At 36.9% G+C, this 19,574-nt stretch overlaps 1 protein-coding gene across 2 annotated transcripts in view; it reads right to left on the reverse strand.

The window, feature by feature from the left end:
• WWC3 (WWC family member 3) overlaps nt 1–19,574 on the reverse strand; it is a 94,536-nt gene that overhangs the window by 20,365 nt on the left and 54,597 nt on the right. For both annotated transcript variants that reach the window (XM_072427387.1, XM_072427380.1), the window contains exons 6-9: nt 18,810–18,939; nt 13,343–13,489; nt 10,752–10,825; nt 2,089–2,331 (exon numbers count right to left, since the gene is read on the reverse strand). In XM_072427387.1, the coding sequence (XP_072283488.1) occupies nt 2,089–2,331; nt 10,752–10,825; nt 13,343–13,489; nt 18,810–18,939 (594 nt within the window). The remainder of the gene's footprint in view (nt 1–2,088; nt 2,332–10,751; nt 10,826–13,342; nt 13,490–18,809; nt 18,940–19,574) is intronic.

Consider the following 19,574-nt stretch of genomic DNA (forward strand, 5'->3'; position numbering starts at 1 on the left):
CTGGCAAACCAGTCATGCTGGATGATGCTGCAGGCAGAATAACATTCACTACGGCATCTTTAGACATCTGTCACATGTGTCCAGTGTGCATTTGCTATCGTCTGTGAAAAGAATGGTGCACCAATCGTCTGTGAAAAGAATGGTGCACCACACTCCAGTTGTTCTCTGAATGGTGCCAGACTGTAGCAAAGGTCCAGCTATTCTTGTGTTCAAACCCTCTTGCAATGGCACATAGGGTAGTGCCATTCTTGAGCATGTAGATCATCTGTGCAACCTGACTGGGCTGCATGTACCATCTCATGCTACTGTAAGTACCAGTAGTGACAGGAGTACTAGCAAAATGCAAGACCGATGACAAAAGAATAAATACATTTTTTTTGTGGTTAACCCGTTTGATATTTGTAGGTTGGCTTGCTGTCGCCACTCTTGTTCTTATGTTGCTTCCATTTGCAACAAAAGCAGGTGAAATTGATTCACCATCATTTAGGCTTCCTAACTGGACTAACTGATATAACAGAAGTTTTTGAGAAGTGTATTTACTATACAGCCTAACAGTATTCATAATATTAAATTGTCTCTAGCTGGAAAGATTTCACCAAATTGACAAATATAATCTGAAATTCCTAAACTATATATAACATTATAACACATTCTAATTGATTAAGCACGGTAGCTACCATCATATCATAATTAGCCAATGGTTACAAATTTCCCCTAAACATGTCACTTTCATTTTTAATAGAGGTCTGAAAAGGAAAGAAAGCAGGAATAGCAATAATATTGTCCTGCGTTCTGTCATATAGCCTTAAGCAGTCTGTTGAATTTCTTGTAGGGTAACACATCCAAGATTCCCTTGTGCCCTAGGGAGAGATGATGCACTTTTTTTTCAGAACATAGCGAGAAGGAAGAGATGACTGACCTCCCTGGCTACCCAGAAAGACACAAGGGAGGTCAGCCTAGCAACAGACTGTTTGGATCACCCTGTTAGAATACATATGATCCATTATGTGATCCAATTCACACTGCCAATCCCTCAGTTTTTTAGAACACATCCAGAAAACAATTTGTTCTCCTAAACCCGTGGTTTTCTCACTCTTTCTCTTAGGATAAATTACCCACAGCTTTAAAGCTGGTGCAAGTGTCTCCCTGGGAAACATTTCAGTATTAGCATCTAACAGTATTTTATTGGTAAACTGTCAAATAAAGCACATTCTGCAAATAATTAGGAATTTGTGCCCTGAGCCATTACCATCTATACTGAAAAAAATAGATTAAGCCTGCAAACTTGTAGAACTTTACTGGATGGCATTTATATTTTAAATTTGAAAAATACTCGAGCATAAGACAGTGTATTAGGGCAAAACATAAGTATTTCATTGCAAAAGGAGAGGCCATGGTCACTAAGTGTGAAAGGGAAGTAAATCCACAAGAAAGGATTTTGCTGTTTAAAAGGGAAGGCCATGAATCTTACAGTGTGAGAGGGCAGCACAAAAGTATCTCAATGTGAAAGGCATAATATGAACAAGTCTGTGTAAAAAGGCTTAATCTAAGCAGTGTGAAAGATGAGGTGGCAGGACATTACCATTACTGTGTGAACGAGTACAACATGAGCCTTACAATAAAACAGGCCATGGCCTTACTACTACCTTTTAATGATGTTGTCATGAAGCAGAGTAAGCATTATTATGAATACAAATATAATATGAAACAAAAATGCTGTAAAATACTCCAGTATAAACCAAGTTTCCCCCTGTCTTTGGGAATATTTTCCTGCCACTGTTTATATTTGGTTCACAGCAGTAGATGGTGCTGTGTCCTAATGTAAAGTGTGTAACAAACACTTCTCCTTGGAGACATGAGTTTGCTATATGCTAGGTTTTAAGTTGACATTACATCAGACCTACAGAGAAACATAATTAAAATTGTTAAACTTTAGGTCATAAAATTTAGAGTGGTCATTACAATCCACTACAGAAGAAAGTTTTCCCTCTAGTTTCAGCAAACTGCTGATCCCAATTTCCCCAATATACCCAATTTTGTGTATAAGGCTAATAATCATTGTCAGAAGATCTTTTGTGAAGCACAAACCTTTCAGTGACTCCTTGAGTGGAAATAGAGCGTGCCCTCTGGATCTCATCAGCCAAGCGTCCCTTTTCTTCCTCAAGCTTTGCCAGATCTTCAGGAGGTTGCCTTTGTTGACTAATGAGATGTAGGTCTTGAAGAAGGGCCTCTTTCTCCTTGATGAGTTGAAGACGGTCCCTGTCTGCTTCAGCCATCCCAGGCCACGTCTCACTTTCCAGGAGCGCCAGTTGATGCTGTATGCTGGAAACTCTAAAAGTTGAGTAAAATCATGTTAATAGGACTGCAGTGACCAGGACCATCCTATGGCATATTTATTTGCAAAGTATCCAGGAGTTGCCTAAATGTGAGCATTAGCAATACATATCGGTGGTAAAGTCCAAAACAAAGAATACTTTGGAGAACAGCCTGAAGCATTAAATCCTTTCTGGTTCTTGTTTCTTTGTGGAAGGATATGTATGTGTTTCTGTGAGACCCAAACAGATTGGTAACTTTTAGACAAGATTACTATGTCAACTCATATGATAAATAGGCACAGATGAAGGCTGGATCATTAGGGTCTGAAAGTAGACTGAAACTCAAAAAAGTAAGATTCACAAGAACCATCAGGATGTTAATTGTGCCTAAGCAGCATGGTAAGAAAACAATTTATTTGTAATTCCTCTACAAACATATCAATGCACTTCCTGGCAAATGACTATGCCTAGGCTTTTCTTTTTGTAGCCTAATACCTGTATATCTGCATGGTGAGACCACCTAAGGCAATGCTTAGGTGATGTTTATTGTGATTATTATCCCACTGATCACTGTTCAGTAGAATATTATATATGATCACTGAATATTATCCTATCAATTATAATATTAACAGCCATCAGGGGGGCAGGTCTGACATACTGAAGCAAAGTCCTGCTCTACTACTAATAAGGCTACCTCTACATAGTGATACAGAACAGAATAAAGCATAGCTGTAATGGTCAGAAGTAAAAGTTGTAGGGAACCTACTAGTTATGTGTTTTATTTCCCATCTGCTTTTTTGAAGTACAGCTTCCACAGTACAGATCCTATTCAAAGGTAACCATCGACAATATATATGTTACACAATCCATTTATTTCCAGGCAGGCTGAGTGACAATGTGTTGCAGTCACTTTGTCAGCCTGTTTTCAAGGAAGCAGTGACCAGTATCTTGGATAATTGTGGCTATTGCCCCCAAAAATTAATCAAATACAATTAATTTACCTAATAAATGCAAATTTAAATATTACCCAGATCTAAACATTTATTGACCCAGCTTGATTCTCAGCCGTTTTAGCAACCCCTTAGATAGCCCTCTCTACCTTACTTAAATTTACTGATGATTTTGGGGAACCTGCTAAAGGATAAAGCAGCTTCAATGTAAGCCCGAACTCCCTCTTACTCTCTGCAACAACATAAACAATCTCTCTAGCACATCTATCAACAATTCAGATAAAATGTTTCAACCTTAAAAAAAAAATGTTTGCGACTGATGGCACTTTCCCTTTAATGAAAATGCAAGGTGTGCTTCTAAAAAAATCATAAATCTCCTGGCTTTTGGCTGTAGTATAAGGGACAAACAGCCAAGAGTAAAGAAAAGTATTCTGATACTTCTCAGTTTCCACAAAGAAATGACAATTCATATGTCCAGGAAAAAAATTCTCCCAGAAGAAAAGAAATCTTACACAGTTTATTTCCTACTTGCATCTGGAAAGAATTTAGATCACATGTCCCTCAAGGAGAACGTTTTCTTGAACATTGTTTAAAAATCTTCTGACTTAAAATAAGAAGACGAGGATCTTAAAAACGTAATTGGTTGTGGTTGCAGTGGCAAAAGAAACCAAAATGTTAGGAAAATCTTCAACCTTACAGATTGTGTGCATTACTTCAAGTTTAAATGTTCTGCTAATCTACAAAAATGGCTTCCAAATGAGACAAAATAAAAGCACTGGAAGAAGTAATATATCCGCATACAGGCCCTGTCTGTTGTAAATATTACAAGTTGCGATTTACATGAGATAAAACAGAAATTATATTTAGTATTTACCCTGTAATTGTCTCCTAATTTTTTTCATTGCTTTTACTTTATCAGCCGCATAATTGTAGTCAAAGTAAACTATCAGATGGAACATTTATTTAGTATTGTCTACTATTTATAAAGCCAGTCTCTTTATTCTAAATACAGTCCTGCAATAGTGCAATATTTGCATGTAATGTAGCTGATCTGATGAGTTTTATGCAAAGTCTCAAATGTTAAGAAGTACAACTTAATTGTCAATAAAGGTTCACAAACACATCAACTGAAAATCTGCCAAATAAAAGTCACGGATAAGGGTAAATCAAGTTGAAATTAGTATTAAATGTAGTCCCCAACCACTGGTATATGTAGAGCCTATACTGTTCTGCTATTCTCAGCAGCTCGGCCTCCTGTCAGCACAGTAACGGAGAATAGCAGAAAAGTGTACGAGAGATATTGTGCTGTCAGGTGGTGGAGTTGCAGACAATGGCAAAGCAGTATAAGCCTTACAAACATTTCCCTGCCATTCTCAGCAGCTTCTTCCTCCTGCATCACACTGTCACTAGCTGCAAAAGAGGGCCGCCCACGCTCCCGCTGCCTGGGCTCCCACCTCCTGTCATCTGCGGCCCCCAACTCACTGGCAACAGGCTACCCGGGGATTGGGGACTTCTGCTATAGACCACTGATTGACTGAACTAATACTATGACATCAGCTTCTTGGTTCTTGTTACATGCTTGATCAGAGGGGGAAAAAAAAGAAACTGACCCTGCAGTATTGACCTTGTACCTTAAGGCCTAGGCACTTGGTCATGTGATATCTATTATGAGATCGGATCAGAGTTTAGACTGCCTGATTCTGATGTCAGCATAGATCATGTGACCATGCACCTAAGCCTTCAGGCACATGGTCCGCAGGGAGGATAACTTTATAAATGGTATAAAATTTTACTATGATTGGATTATGCAAGTTTTCTGATATAAAACTCCTAATAAGCATTACTTTTAACTTTTGTACAGTTAAAATATATTTTTGTAATGCTAGTGGTGGCAAGGGTTTACATAGTGTTTCCGTAAATATTAGTCTTTGTAAGATGAAATACACTTTAAAAGTAGTTTATGAAAGCATTTGTATAAATTATCATTAGTTGACCTTTACTACCCAGCTAGCTTCCACTGAGCTCTGCAATCATGCCGGAAAACTGGTCTTTCCCTAGTGACTTCCTCTGCCACTCCCTGACCTTCAGCTTTTTATATGTCAGGAATTCCGTAAAAAAAAAAAAAACTTCCATTTAAAGTAACCAGATACAGTAATTTGCACATATAAATATACACATACAGACATACATATATATCTCAGACAGACAACCGTTTATTGTCTTGTATACAGATAAAGGCATTACTATCTTAAAAGGTAACTAGGTCAACTCATAGAGGCAAGAGAAAGAGAAATGTGAGTTAGATATTTAGGCTCTTGAATGGCATGGCTTCCCAGGAGTGGCCATAAAACTAAATAAATTTGTGGTGAAATTTATGATAAGAGTGGTGATACTTGTCAGACTGTATTATTTAAGTTCTACATTCTTGCATTGGTATTAAAGTGCTTTACCTTTCACTCTGCATTTTGTATTATTTATCCATATTCTCTCCCTGTCAGTGTCAGACTACAAGGTTATTGTATCTATCTATAGGATCTATAGGAACTATAGGATCAGTTTAGCTAACAGATACTCATATAGCAGGTGCAGGCAAATTATCAAAAGATGAAGCAGAAGATAAATGTGCCTCCATAGCACACTACACACTAAACTGACATATCTGCTCTGACAGGGAGAAGATAGATGTGAACAAAAGTGACTATTACCAGACAATAAACCTGCATTATTACACCATTCTAAAAGATTGTATGCTCTTTGGGCCACGGTTCTCTCCTTCTCTTGTGTCACTGTCTGTATCTGTTTGTCATTTGCAATGCCTATTTAATGTACTTCGCTGCATAATATGTTGGTGCTATATAAATCCTGTTTAATAATATTAATAAAAATAATAATAATTGCAGCTTACACATTCCAAGATGTGTGATCCATTATTTTCCTTATTCATGCTTTTTTCCCATTTATATTAATCTGGCAATCCTACTAATGCCACTGTTCTTGTCCAAGGGTAACAATGCTCACTCACTGTGCTGCAAAGAGAATCATTGTTGCCTGGAAAGCAAACACAACTAACTGGCACTTTTATGGTTGGGGTAAAAGTGCACCACACAAAATACGTTGTGGTACCACAGTAATGGAGGGCCTGATGGAAAGTGGTTTTTGTTCTGAATAACATTGTTCACTGAAATACAATAAATATTCAAAAGCAAGAAAAATATTGAAGTATTGTATAAGCCAAAAATGATTACTACAGCTCATTGTAAAAATAATATGAATTTTATCAAGCCAATATGATAAATGTTCGTTATTAAAAGCGCCAATACATTTCACTGATTTGTAGTTCCAGCACTGACTGATTCTGCTGCTCTATGCATTTAGGATGTTAACATCTTAGAAACTGAAAAGGAAGACTTTCCTCTGGCAGGTACAGTGATCACAGAACATTGAACAGAAAACTATAAAATGATAAGCAGCTAGCACCAAGCTCCCAACCAAACCAATCCCACCCCCCTCACTATTTTACCACACAATACACAAATCACAGCAGTAGTTCCGACCCTGTGTAAGATCTGAATATGGAAGTATCTCTTCTGGGTCACCATGCCAACATACAGCATTATTGGACCTGTGGAAAATGCCCTTCTAGCCCCAGGGCCACCCTAACCCTGGGATTGGTAGTGTGTTATGAGAGGAAAACATCCCCCCCCCCTTCTATATCTTTATAACATAGGTGCAAGTGTTCTATAGTCCAGAGAACATGCTAACTAATAACAGCAAGAACAGGTAGCTATTGGCTCAGTAGGTGTTTTTGGCAGAAACAACAAGTATTTATTTGCACTTGTCCAACACATATAACATACAATTTTACTGAATATTTACTGGACCCAGATCTATAAACTATTAAACAATCTCAAGAGGCGGACAGAATTCTAAGCAGAATTTATGAACAAAGTCGGCTTCCTCTCTATTTATACTTTTTGGAATTTAAGGTACCAATTTAAGATATTAGACCATCACTGTATATTACTGAACTTGACAACAAATTACAATATAGCATGTTCAGTAAAGTAAAACTTGCCATCCAATTGGATAGTGGCAAACAGAGACTGATTTATAAAATGTGAATTATTCCAAAGTCAATTATAAAATTGACTGTCCAGAAATAATAACTCTCGTCAATAACAAGTTGATATTTACAGCCATGATTTGCCGATGCTATAAAATAAACCCACAGAATAAACCCATAGAAGCAAATGTTCACTCCTGGCTCCCCAACCCACTTTCTCAGCACACTTGTTTTGCAGCACAGTGGTTGTGCAGTAATGTGCATTATGTTAGACATCATATTACCTTGAATAGATTGCCATTTGAATGAATAAGTAGAAAAAACAAATATGCTGTGTATTGCACGGCTGCTGCAACAGAAGTACTTTGAGAAGGTGTTCTGGGGGTACCATTAAGAATGAAAGGAGCCCGCCCCGTGCAATACAGTATGTGTATTACTAAGTGTTGGGGTAACAAGTCGATTTCTGCAGCACATAAGTGTGAATGAGCACCTCTGAGCTGCAGTCCCCACACCCAACAATTAAACTATACACCACTAACTCCTTTATCCAACCCTAAGTAAATATACCCTTAATATAATGAATAAAATTACTGCATCCACTTATCTTATTGGTATAATGTCAAAATAATGGTTTTAAAATAATATAGAAAATATCATGCCAATATTAGCAAAATAATACCCCCAAGATGTTCTTGTGCCAAAATACACAGCCCTAAAGAAGTGATGAAAAGCAGGCCCAATCGAGCATGCCAAACATAATACATTTTATAAAAAGACATGATAGCCAGGTTAGAAATACCATACAAAAGATGCAATCTAAAAGCTGACCTATTGAGAAATAAAGTAAGTATCTTGAAAAGGAGAAACATGGGCAGGTTTCAAATATTACTCAATGAAATGATCCTAAACAATGTTGACAGGTCATCTTTAACAACTTTAAAATAGTCTTCAGAATTTCAATCTTGTTCTGGGAATCAGTGCCCAGTTTTCCTGTGAGCCCAATGAAAATAACTTTATAGATGTCTGATGTACTGCCTTCAACACTTCTGACAAGGCTAAAGGATAAAACAATTCAGCAGGGGAAATAAGAATGAAAGGACGCAGATGTAACCTAACCAAGTGCGTCACTGGCTTGAAATGATAAGTAAATAGGAAACAATGCAGTGCTTATTCCCCAATGTACCCCACAGTATTTATTGGAGTGTAACGATATACTATTGGCTACAGATGTTTTATTTCAGATCCTCTGTTAGCCTATTAAATCACAGCAAAAAAATGGAAACACAAAGCGTATGTTATGAAATGTGAAATCATGTGCTTGTAGTATTAAGTGGAGTCTTTTTATGTAGGTATATTGCTAACATTATACATTATACAGGGTTAATGGAATCAATAAATACAAATAGCAAACAACTTTGTTATCCTTGGATTTATTGGAGGTGCTACATATATTTTTTCCAGGTCTATTTGTGTTGTCATTCAAACTGTTCAATTGTTTTAGTTCCTGTCTATCACAACATACACAACACAATCACACATTTAAAATTCCTACAGAGAGAGAAATGATTTATATTCCTATTAGGGTGAATGTACATGTACAATATCTGCACTGCTTTGTAAGTAAATGTAGCTCCCTCCAACCTTCTGTTTCAGCAGTTGATATACAGACACCTTTTTTCAGACAGTAGATTACATAGACTGACAACTGCCACAAGTACAATCTCAGCATGTCTACAATGTAAGGGGTACTTTTGTACCAGTCCCTTTAGCATTAGTTTTCCAATGCTTGAACTTTATATGGGGCCCAGAAGTTTCTGATGGTCACTGCTCTTCATTAAAATAGTCTAAATCATTTTCAAATCACCATAATGTTGTATGAATGTCGGAATGAAGAAATTAACTCCTAATTTGTTTCACCACAACTGATTTTTGATATGGTAAACAATATTGCCCTGGCTTCTAAGTTAAATCCAGAAATCCAGAGGCAACTGTCAAAATGATTTATGAAGCTGCGCACTCGGAGGCTTTAATCTCTATTCTTTACTTACTATTTAGCGGGTCACCAACCTTCTAAAAACTGACCTGAATACCTAACCTAAATTCTAAATCCACTGGTTGCATATTTGTTCCTTCTTTCTGTACTGAACCCATTTTATTTCCTGTGTGAACAAGGTTTAATTATTCTTGACTTTATGGCTAACCTCACCAACTGCTTTGCCCTCATTATCACTAAACTGCAATGGGAGTTGGTAAGCCCTAGCTATATGGACAAATACCAGTGGCAACATGAAACTAAATCAGAGAGGAGCACAGATTTATATTTTCCTTTACTTACTAGATAAAGTTCAAGTTTATTATAACTAGAAACTAGTTGCTATAGATGAAAGTTGGCTTCCCTCTGCACCAGCAAATCCAGAAACATGTTCAAAGAAAGAATATAAATGAAAAGAAACAAGATGAAACATTTTTTACAGTATTCTCAAACTGATATCTTCCAACCAGCACATTCTCCACCTACGCAAGACTATTATGAGGAAAGTGTTGCCAGACGTTCAATGTGTAGAATACACATATACATGGGTACAGGCACAAGATGTACAGAACACTGAAGGCCATTGTGTGAAGAATGCATAATAAATGAAGAATGTGACTGTACAGTTTATCCAAAATAACATATCCTGCGTCATATTTATACTTTAAATCCCATACACACCAAATATGTCCCAACTGACAAATCTGACTTATTTTATCGATAGGAAATAATGTGCTCTCTGTAATGACTATAAAAGTAACCCCATCCCTACCAAACTTCATTGCCTATGCCTTTCATGTATTACTATATACGTCAATTATATACTAATTTATAAATAGGTCTGTGCAAAGAATATTTATGATAAATTGGGTTTGCACTAATCAAATTATACTATCATCCTTTTTACTATCAATCTCGGACTGAGGAGTGGAAGAAAACAAGCAGATTTTAAAAGAATACAGTGAAAAAATTAGGTTTCCTTTAATCCCAAACATGGATTAAGAATGGTGCAGATCTGTGCAAATCTCAGAAATGAATGGACAGCAATACATATCTTTAGGCAGAAAAAAAAAGCTTTGGTTTATATTTCATCTCTGTATTTACTTGTTTTCCTGGCAAAAAACAATAAAACTATATTGAAGCTAATATTAGAAACTATCAACCCTGCGCTTCAAGTGTCTCAATAATCCGTTGCTTGTTACAAAATTGTGTTTGCTAGGAAGTATATGGCTGACCTTCAACATCTAAAACCATGAAAGGAATGCAGAAGTACATAACATATTTCAACCGTCATTAGCTTGGCATGGCTTGGCTTGGCTTTCAGCATAATGGCTTTTCATTGGTTACTTTGATCAGTATAGTTCACAGTGCAGGTATAAGGAAGCACTTACCTCTTCTTGGCTTCTTCATACTGCCAATTAAGTCTCACTCTGTCCACCATTCTTGTTTTATCATCATAGCCATACTGTGTGAAATGAATATCAATAATATTAATAAGCTAAGAGGTTTAAAACTAAAGGGATTTCTATAAAAAAAAGCACTACATTAAAAAGTTTTAAAAGTTTTTGTTATAATTAGGCTTAATAGAAACATTTCAAATTCCTCACTTCTAGGTATGTTTTTGAGGTATCATATTTGGGCTTTTTTTTAAACTGGTGGTGAGGGTGCACTTCCTCACGCCACTGAACCGCATCCCAGGGTTAGACACTATGGACCTGTAGCTCTCCAAGGCTGGAGAAGAAAGACTATCATGGGAGAATCTGATTCTGCAAACCTGGAATGAAAGTGGTCCAGTATTGAAAACATTTGTCAACTAAAAGCAAATGATTTTTAGAAATCCATTTCAAGTTTGCAGAATCACCAGGTTCTCCCATGATTGTCTATTTTTCCCAGACTTGGAGGGCTTTATTAAATTAGGCCCTATGAATAGCATCTCACCAATGGCAGCCCAATATAGAATGTTCGGGGGCAGCAGTGAGCAGGCCAATACTGCACTGTCAAATGTGCAAGTGCGATTCTTTAAGAACCAGCAGAGTGGTGTTGGCAGTCTAGCAGCTGGCAAGGTGACAGACATTGGAAGTGACGCCGGAACAATTGTTCACACTGTGGGTCTGGACCTAGTCTTACTCCTCTGAAAGCCCATGACTCCTATCTTCTCCCCACTAAAAGAGTACAGCCTCCATCAGACTCTTTAGAGTCATTATTATTTTATTATTATTATTATTATTATTATTAATAATAATAATAATAAACAGGATTTATATAGCACCAACATATTACAGAGCGCTGTACATTAAATAGGGGTTGGAAATGACAGACAGACACAGATAGAGACACGGGTCGAGAGAACCCTGCCCTGAAGAGCGTACAATCCAAGAGGTGGAAAGCAGCAGACAATAAGAGGGGCATTAGAGTTCAACACAACGAAGATGACTGTGCCCCCAGAGTATGTGCTTTAGTCCTTTGACCTTATATTACTCAGGGCAAAATAACCAAAGTTTAATGAAGAAAGCTACAGCGTCTAGCAGGGATCACAGGCATCGGAAACTCATGAATGCTAAAGAGTGTGATGGTTGCTGTAGAGCTTCTAAAGAGAGAAAGTAAGAAGCACAGGCCACCGTGGAATTACCTGCTGATATGTTAATTGCTTTAAAAAAGGGGTGACATGATTGCTTTAACTATTTTCTCTTAACTGTTGTTTTTAAAATCACTTTACTATAAGATTCTAGACACCCATAGTAGGCTTTCTTCTTTTTTTACACATGGAAAGTCACAGGCTATACCATGCCTAATTCACTCAATTCAATGCATTGCTTGGGTAACTGTCACGGCTTTGCGTTTAAACTTGCCATGCTTTAAATGTGGAATAGGGCATGTGTGATCATAGGATTTATTAATCACAGAAAACAGAGACTGAAAAAACCTTTTTCGGGTTTTAATTAATTACAAAGGTAGGGTAGTAAATAAAAATGATTCTTTTTTTAAGGATAAAAGAGACTTGGGGTAATTAATATATCAAGTGGGTTACTTAGACTTTCTTTTATTTCAAATATATTAGGATTTGAATAGACTTGTGCACAGAGATTCTCAAGGTACAAACTCTTAACATTACCACAAACTTAGCTGTGAAGAGGAAAGGAATCTACCCTGTCACGTGGGAGTGATTTAGCTGTGAAATGCGGTAAGGAAAGATGGATTACATATCAGACCCTCCAGCATGACCTCTTCACCTGATACAGAATGCTCTGCTTCTAGACTTTACACTTTCTTCTTGTTACCTACACTGAATTAATGAGCGAAAACTTAATAGGGAAAATGACACCCAAACCAAAATGGAATCACACAGAAAAAAAAAAAAGATCTGGACATAGATTTACCACCTAATCAACATTCTCACAGCAATTTTACATTTGGACCATTTGGGCATAAAGTCACATTGCAGCCATTAAGGTACATAAATAGTATGCATGCTGTTCTTACATTATAACTACCTATATAGCTTCAGAAAACTCACATATACAGCACACATATATGTGACAGATATTAGGTCTTTTATATTTTTATACATTTTATTATTACGGTTTCCCACATACCCAGTTTTTTTCTAAGAAAATCTCATGGTTTTGGGTCACATATGGTGTACTTCCTCATACTTGCAAATGCAAAAAATGTGCACAAAGTATCTGTTTACTGTTTCAAAAAGCAAAAAGACTGTTAAAAATGTTTCTGAATTCCAAACACCCTAGTTTGTTATAATAAGGTACTGAAAGACATACATGTGTTGTGGTCTACTGGCAAGGGGCATAAAGGTGCAATATAAAATCAAATGACACTGCAACACACTGTGTATTGTGTGTACAGTAATGTAAATATCTAAAGGTTTGCTGAGAGTATTCACTTATAGACATATTATGATATATCATCATTGAAAGTCAAATTACTCTTTAACAATTTAACTGCCATTAACCAAAGAATACAATACCTCTTCAATGTTATCTGTTTGGGAACAGGCATCACAGTACTGCTGAGGCAAACAGGGATCACTTAGTGAGCTTGAATTGTGGATATTTTGCACAGAGTCCGTGATACAACAGCTGTTTCTGAAACCGTCAGTCAGCTTGGCCAGGCTCTGGAGGAAAATAATGCATTTGTGTTACACCACTCCTCATATAAATATTTCTCAAGACAAGCAGCATATTTGCTTTGCTGATATTTTACATGCCACACCAAGGAAAAAAGTGACAACCAATATCAGACTCCAATGGAACAGTGTCTGCTGGTGGCCAACATATTCTGGGCATTAAATTACTACTGTAGTGGCCAAGGAAGTTGGTACAGCATTTAACTGTCACTGGGAACATCCATGCATTACACAGTTTATGAATAATGCCAATGATAGCCAAATAGTAAAGAGGAGGCAGGGAACCAACAGGGCCACAATGAATTAGTATTATTTAAAAAAAAAAAAAAAAAAACATGTTGACTAAAGAACATTTTTACATTGAGAAACCCTTAAATGAAACATTACACAAGTCAAGAAGTAAAGCTGTTGCAGCATTAGGCAAATAGTAGTTAAATTTAGTTGATTAAATTACCCACTACATCACCTGGGGACTGGGATTGTGGAGGTGAGATCCCCCATACACAGCTCCCAGCTCTGTTCATACCCACCTATTACATTCCAATGAGTGCAACCCCTTAAAACTGCCATGAAAATCCTACAAATAGGGGCTCCAAAGTGCAGGGATACCAGCATCATGGTTCCCACGAGACAGAAACACATGTAATTTCATTTAAAGCGGAAGTATAGTTCCACTTCTAAAAATTCTTCATCAGGCAGGCAATTATAACATGAAGGGACTGGTGATCCCCCTTCTGCAATAATCGCTTCTACCTGCCTGATCGTTCCAGGAAATTTTTTTAAAAGCTGAGCTGCGCAGCTCATGGATTCTCAGTTTTCTGGGTTAAATTCCTCTTAATCCAGGCTGTTCTAACCTATCTTCGTTGGGGGTCTTTTTAAAATAGATTTCAGCTTTAACTTCAAAAATCAACTAAAAACATTAATATCAGTTTTCACCAGAATGAAACTTTACAATTTTGTTCATTTGCATCCAGCTTTAATAAGGTACTCCAGCAGCAAATTCAACCTAAACACATTATAGTGAAGCATGTTTCCACAACAATATAAATCAACAGGACTAACAGTACACTTGAAATATAAAACTTTTTAACGATACATAAAAAAATAAATTTTGCCAAAAAAGACACAACTTTCTTTTGTGGTAGGATTGTGCCAAGAAGCTGCCGTCAAACATATTTCCTTTCACTAACTAATGTTTTATGGGAGGAATATTGGTCTCTTGGTGGAAAACAATTACCATATTCCACATAAAACAGAATGTGGGAGAATTATGAAATTGAGTATTCATTTCATAGCAATTTATTAGGTTATATATTAGGATTATGTAGTTTAGATGACAGATATTTACCTCTCTAAAATCAGGTATTGTTATTTAGATTCTGGATCCAAAGCAATTACATTTCTGAGCCTCCCCAGGCTCCACATCATTAAGTATTTTACATATAAGCTCCTGTTAGCAATGTGGTCACCTTCAAATCAGTTTACTAGACTTGATGCATACAGTATGGAAATGCATTCATTATATCACATCAGGAGTGCAAAGTCTAATATGGAGGTCAAAACACTGCTACTAACATTAGTACTATACAAAGTGTGTAGTAAATAAAATGAGGCTCAAATAGACAAAAAAAAAACACCGAAAACACCAAAGTTAAAATAAATATATGAGTTTACTGTTTTAAGTTAGCCAGCCATGCTTCTGACACACCTCTATTACTCAGCAAGGTTTCTGGATTCCTGAAGGTCATTTCATGCTTACTGGACAGAGGTGACAATGCGTATTCACTGGCTGGAGTTGTGAGATGAGAAGCTGATCTGCTCCACTATGAATTGCTAAATCCTTTCATGACCAGGGTTTATTTAGTTATGTTGTGGTGTATCAATTACAGTAACTTGAAAATTCTTGTGGCTAATTGTTCTGGGTATGAGAACTATAAAAACACACATTGGCACATTCTATTGTATCTGCTCCAGAGGTAGCTGGGTATCTCCTTTGCATACAAATAAGATATCAATAGATTATTCCCAAAAAAATTCCAATTGAAAAAACAATCCAGCTCCCATTTTTCCATCAACAAATTAACCAAACTGGGAGCAAGTTTGGCCCCTATTGCAACACCCTGTAAATAACATGACCTCCAAACCAAAACTAATTTGTTTTATGCCAGGATGAATTGTGTGCTGACAGACGAGCATGAGCCACGGGCTGTGAGTAGCTGAAATCAGAAACAACGAAAATGCACATAAGCACACTGGTTGGCGTTTAGACTGGCGGTTGTTCTTCTCAGGAGTTCTCCTGAGTATGTCTGGCCGTGGTATATGTAATGGTCCAGTCATACCAATGAGTGGACACCTATATATAACCTTTCAGTCTTGTTGGATATTTCTGTCTCTTTGTCTGGCTCAGAATAGTTTATTTGCACTACTTTATGGATTCTTATTTGACAATCTGAGACTATACTGTTTTTGTATCATATGTAATTTGAATTTAAGCACCACATATCTTTTAATTCTTTCATGTAAAAGAAAATAAAGTAAATACCTCTTCTGGTGCTTGTGCCATTCCCAGCTGATATCCATTTGGAAACTAACACTTCTTGGAGTGTTCACAGACCCACCTAGAACATCTTTTCTACATTTCCACATCACTACTGTCCCCTGCAGTGATGCGGGGTCAGGATTACATGAAACTAAATTGTTTGCTAATTAACAGTTTTCCCCTTCTTCTGCAGCCAAGAGAGTGTTTTAAGCTGCATACACACCTGCAATTTTTCTCGTTGGAAAGGATCTTTCACGATCCTTTCCAACGAGAAAAGACTGCACGATGCATGAACAATGCTGTACATACAGCACCGTTCATGCTCTATGGAGAGGGGAGGGGGGGAGCGACGGAGCGGCACCCTGCTGCGCGCTCTCCCCTTCCCTTTCATTAGGATCGGTCGTCGTCCATCGTCCATGGATCCGCCAGGACGGTCGTCGGACGATGGATGACGACCGACTGTACACACGGCAGATTTTCGCCCGATAATTGGCCGATACCGATTATCGGGCGAGAAAAATTTGCCGTGTGTACGCAGCTTTAGTCCTGAACTGAGGCTAGAGATAAGACTATGAGGTGATTCCAGCCCCAAACCAATTTAATGTTTGTCACTTATTTGTATATTTGTACTTATTTCATTTTCTAGGAGATGATGAATAAGCTGAATGATCTGTTTTATTCATCAATGCCCTGGTCATTCCCAGAATGTGGGCAGGCCCCTAATTTTAAGGAGCAGTGATTTGTTAGGCAACAAAGACACGTGGTTTCAGGGTAATTGTGTTAGGAGGACAATAAAGTCTCCAAGATTAAGAACAGAAAAAGTATTGAACTTTTTTTTCTTTTTTCCCTAGATATACCAAGTTTTTACCTTTTTGCCCCTAGCATGGCTCTTTTTTGCCAATCCAGAGTCTTAAGCTTTAAGAATAGCTTTAACTACAGTCAGAACTACAGTCAGAGTTATAAAAATGGTTCTTTTCTGCATCAGCTTCAGAAAACAATGGTATTCTGGCAACAAATGCAGTTAAAATGTTAATCTCCTGATAAGTGAATAAAATACATATTTATAGGTCATTACAGTGCCTGTTCTCTATAAAAAATGTCCACCCTATCTGTATATATAGAATAAAATAAGTTATTATATACAATTAAATATTATGTAACTTTATTATTTACATCTTCATGATTTGACAAATGAGTTTCACAACAAGGGTGGTGTCATCCACATAAGGATAGATAATGTGCCCTGACTCCACAGGTTATACAGTAGGACCAGTAAAGTTTCCTCCCTTCCACAGCTACAAAAGTATTGAAATTTCTGTTTTTTGATTCTGGATTTAATATTGAACTGCTATTGAACCCTGGAAATTGCTTAGATGTTTCAATTCATAATATAACTTAGAATGCAATGACGGTAATTAAAATCCTTTTTTGGGTGCTAAGGGCACTGAATATAAACTGTTAAACTGAATTGATTCCCATTACACAAAGGCATCAAACTGCTCTAGTAAATGACAGCTTAAATGCGAAAAGCCAAATCTGGTTGGTGGGTTTAGAGAATAACCACTTTTTTTAGGTACCCCGTGGTGTAGATCTGGTTGAAAAGCATCTTAAGAGCCCTCTACAGAGACCAAATTTTCACTTTGGGCCTGATTTATTAAAGGAGGATACACTTTCTTCAGTGAAGCTGGACAATCCAGCAAACCTGGAACGGATCTGGTCCAGGATTGAAAACAATTTCTAACAAATAGAAAATTACTTTTAAGAAATCCTTTCCAGGTTTACTGGATCATCCCAGGTTCACTGATGAAATTGTATCCAATTCAACCTTGGGGAGCTTTAACCTCCCTAGCAATAACCCCTGAGTGTGACTCGGGTAGAAAAAGCTGCTGAAAGTGGTAACCCTAAGTCACACACACGGGGTAGGTAAACCTATGGGAAGGTTAGTAAATACAGCCTTACCTGACCTGCCAGTGTCCCGCGTTGTCCATCGTCATGATCCCTGTCTTCTTCCTTCTTTCTCCGGTGTCTTTTGCACATGATGAGTCATTGGGGGAGTTCCCGGTGACGTTGGTGCGTATTTACGCTGCTGGTGGGGCGGGGTGGGAAATTCAAAATCCATTTTTATTGCATTCAATACAAAATAACTGTATTGAATGCAATACAATGGTTTTTTATGTGTAAAAGCAGTACATTTTATTTCATGAACATTTATTTTACAGTATATATAATAGTATGAGTATAATATATATTTTTTTTTTAATTAAAAAATTAAAAATATATATATTTTTTAAATTTATTATTTTTACATGATTTTGTTTCAAACTTTTTTTATACTCTTACTATTATATAATATTATATATACTATTATATTATACTGTAAAATACATTTTCATGAAAAACAATGTACGGCTTTTAGACATATAAAACCGGAAAGAAATGAACCGCTAGGGAGGTTAATAAATCAGGCCCTTTGCCTCAAGAAAATTACATTCCAGTACCTACTTATAATGGTAAATGTTTGTAATGCCTACACTGTGTAATTAGTGGACTGTACTTGATGTCAATGCATATTATGTAGCACTGGAACGTTCCATACTGTCCACTACACAAAATGCAGTTTTATTAAATATACATTAAAAAAGAACTAAAAATCAATGTTAGTCAATTTTGGTCAGAATATAGAAAAAGACATTATTGGTATGGTCAGGTAGCTCTGGCAATCACACATATGAATATAAAAGAGCTAAGGAGGAGCAACTGATTACCTACCTGCATGAGATCACGCCTCTCCTTCTCTCCCATACAAATAGCTTGACGTATTGTTCTCAATTCACTCATTATTGCTTGGGCCTCGTCTAGCTTATAGTTGGTATGAGAGCTTGACATCTTTCGGTCAATTCTGTAGAAGCAAAATTAAAAGCATGAATGCCACAAAAAGAATAATCATGTAAAAAAAAAAAAAAAAACAGTGTTCTCCTCAGCCCCTTTTAGCTGGGCCACCTGGCACGTTTTAGTAACCGCCTGGCTGTATTTGGGTGGTTACTGAAGAGTTGGGTCACAATCCAGGGCTGCCACCCACCTACAATTTCCTCCCTCCTGGCTTAAAAAATGCCTGGGTTTAACACTGGACATTGAAAATATTTTTTTTAAAAAAACTTGCTTCTTAACTTATAAACATTTGCACAGAATGGAGTGGATTTAATAAGACTACCATAGATTATTATGGGAGAACCAGTGATCCAGCAAACCTTAACTAGATCTAGTCCAGGATTGAAAACATTTACCAACCAATAGCAAACATCCTTTCCAGTCATAGAGAGCTTAAATAAATAATTCCTAATGTATCATAAATGGACATTAACGGTGAAGATAGATAAATGATTAGATGAAAATGTATTTAATTAAAGTTAATGTAAACCCCAGCTGGAATACTTATAGTTTGCTAAAGCAGATTGGCACGTCAAACAATTTCCTTTTTTTAAAGTCTAGGTCCATCCTGGGATTTTTTATTGCTGATCTCTTAAATCTTAGCAC

This window comes from Pyxicephalus adspersus, chromosome 1 (genome assembly GCF_032062135.1).
Source record: "Pyxicephalus adspersus chromosome 1, UCB_Pads_2.0, whole genome shotgun sequence".
Lineage (NCBI taxonomy): Eukaryota > Metazoa > Chordata > Amphibia > Anura > Pyxicephalidae > Pyxicephalus > Pyxicephalus adspersus.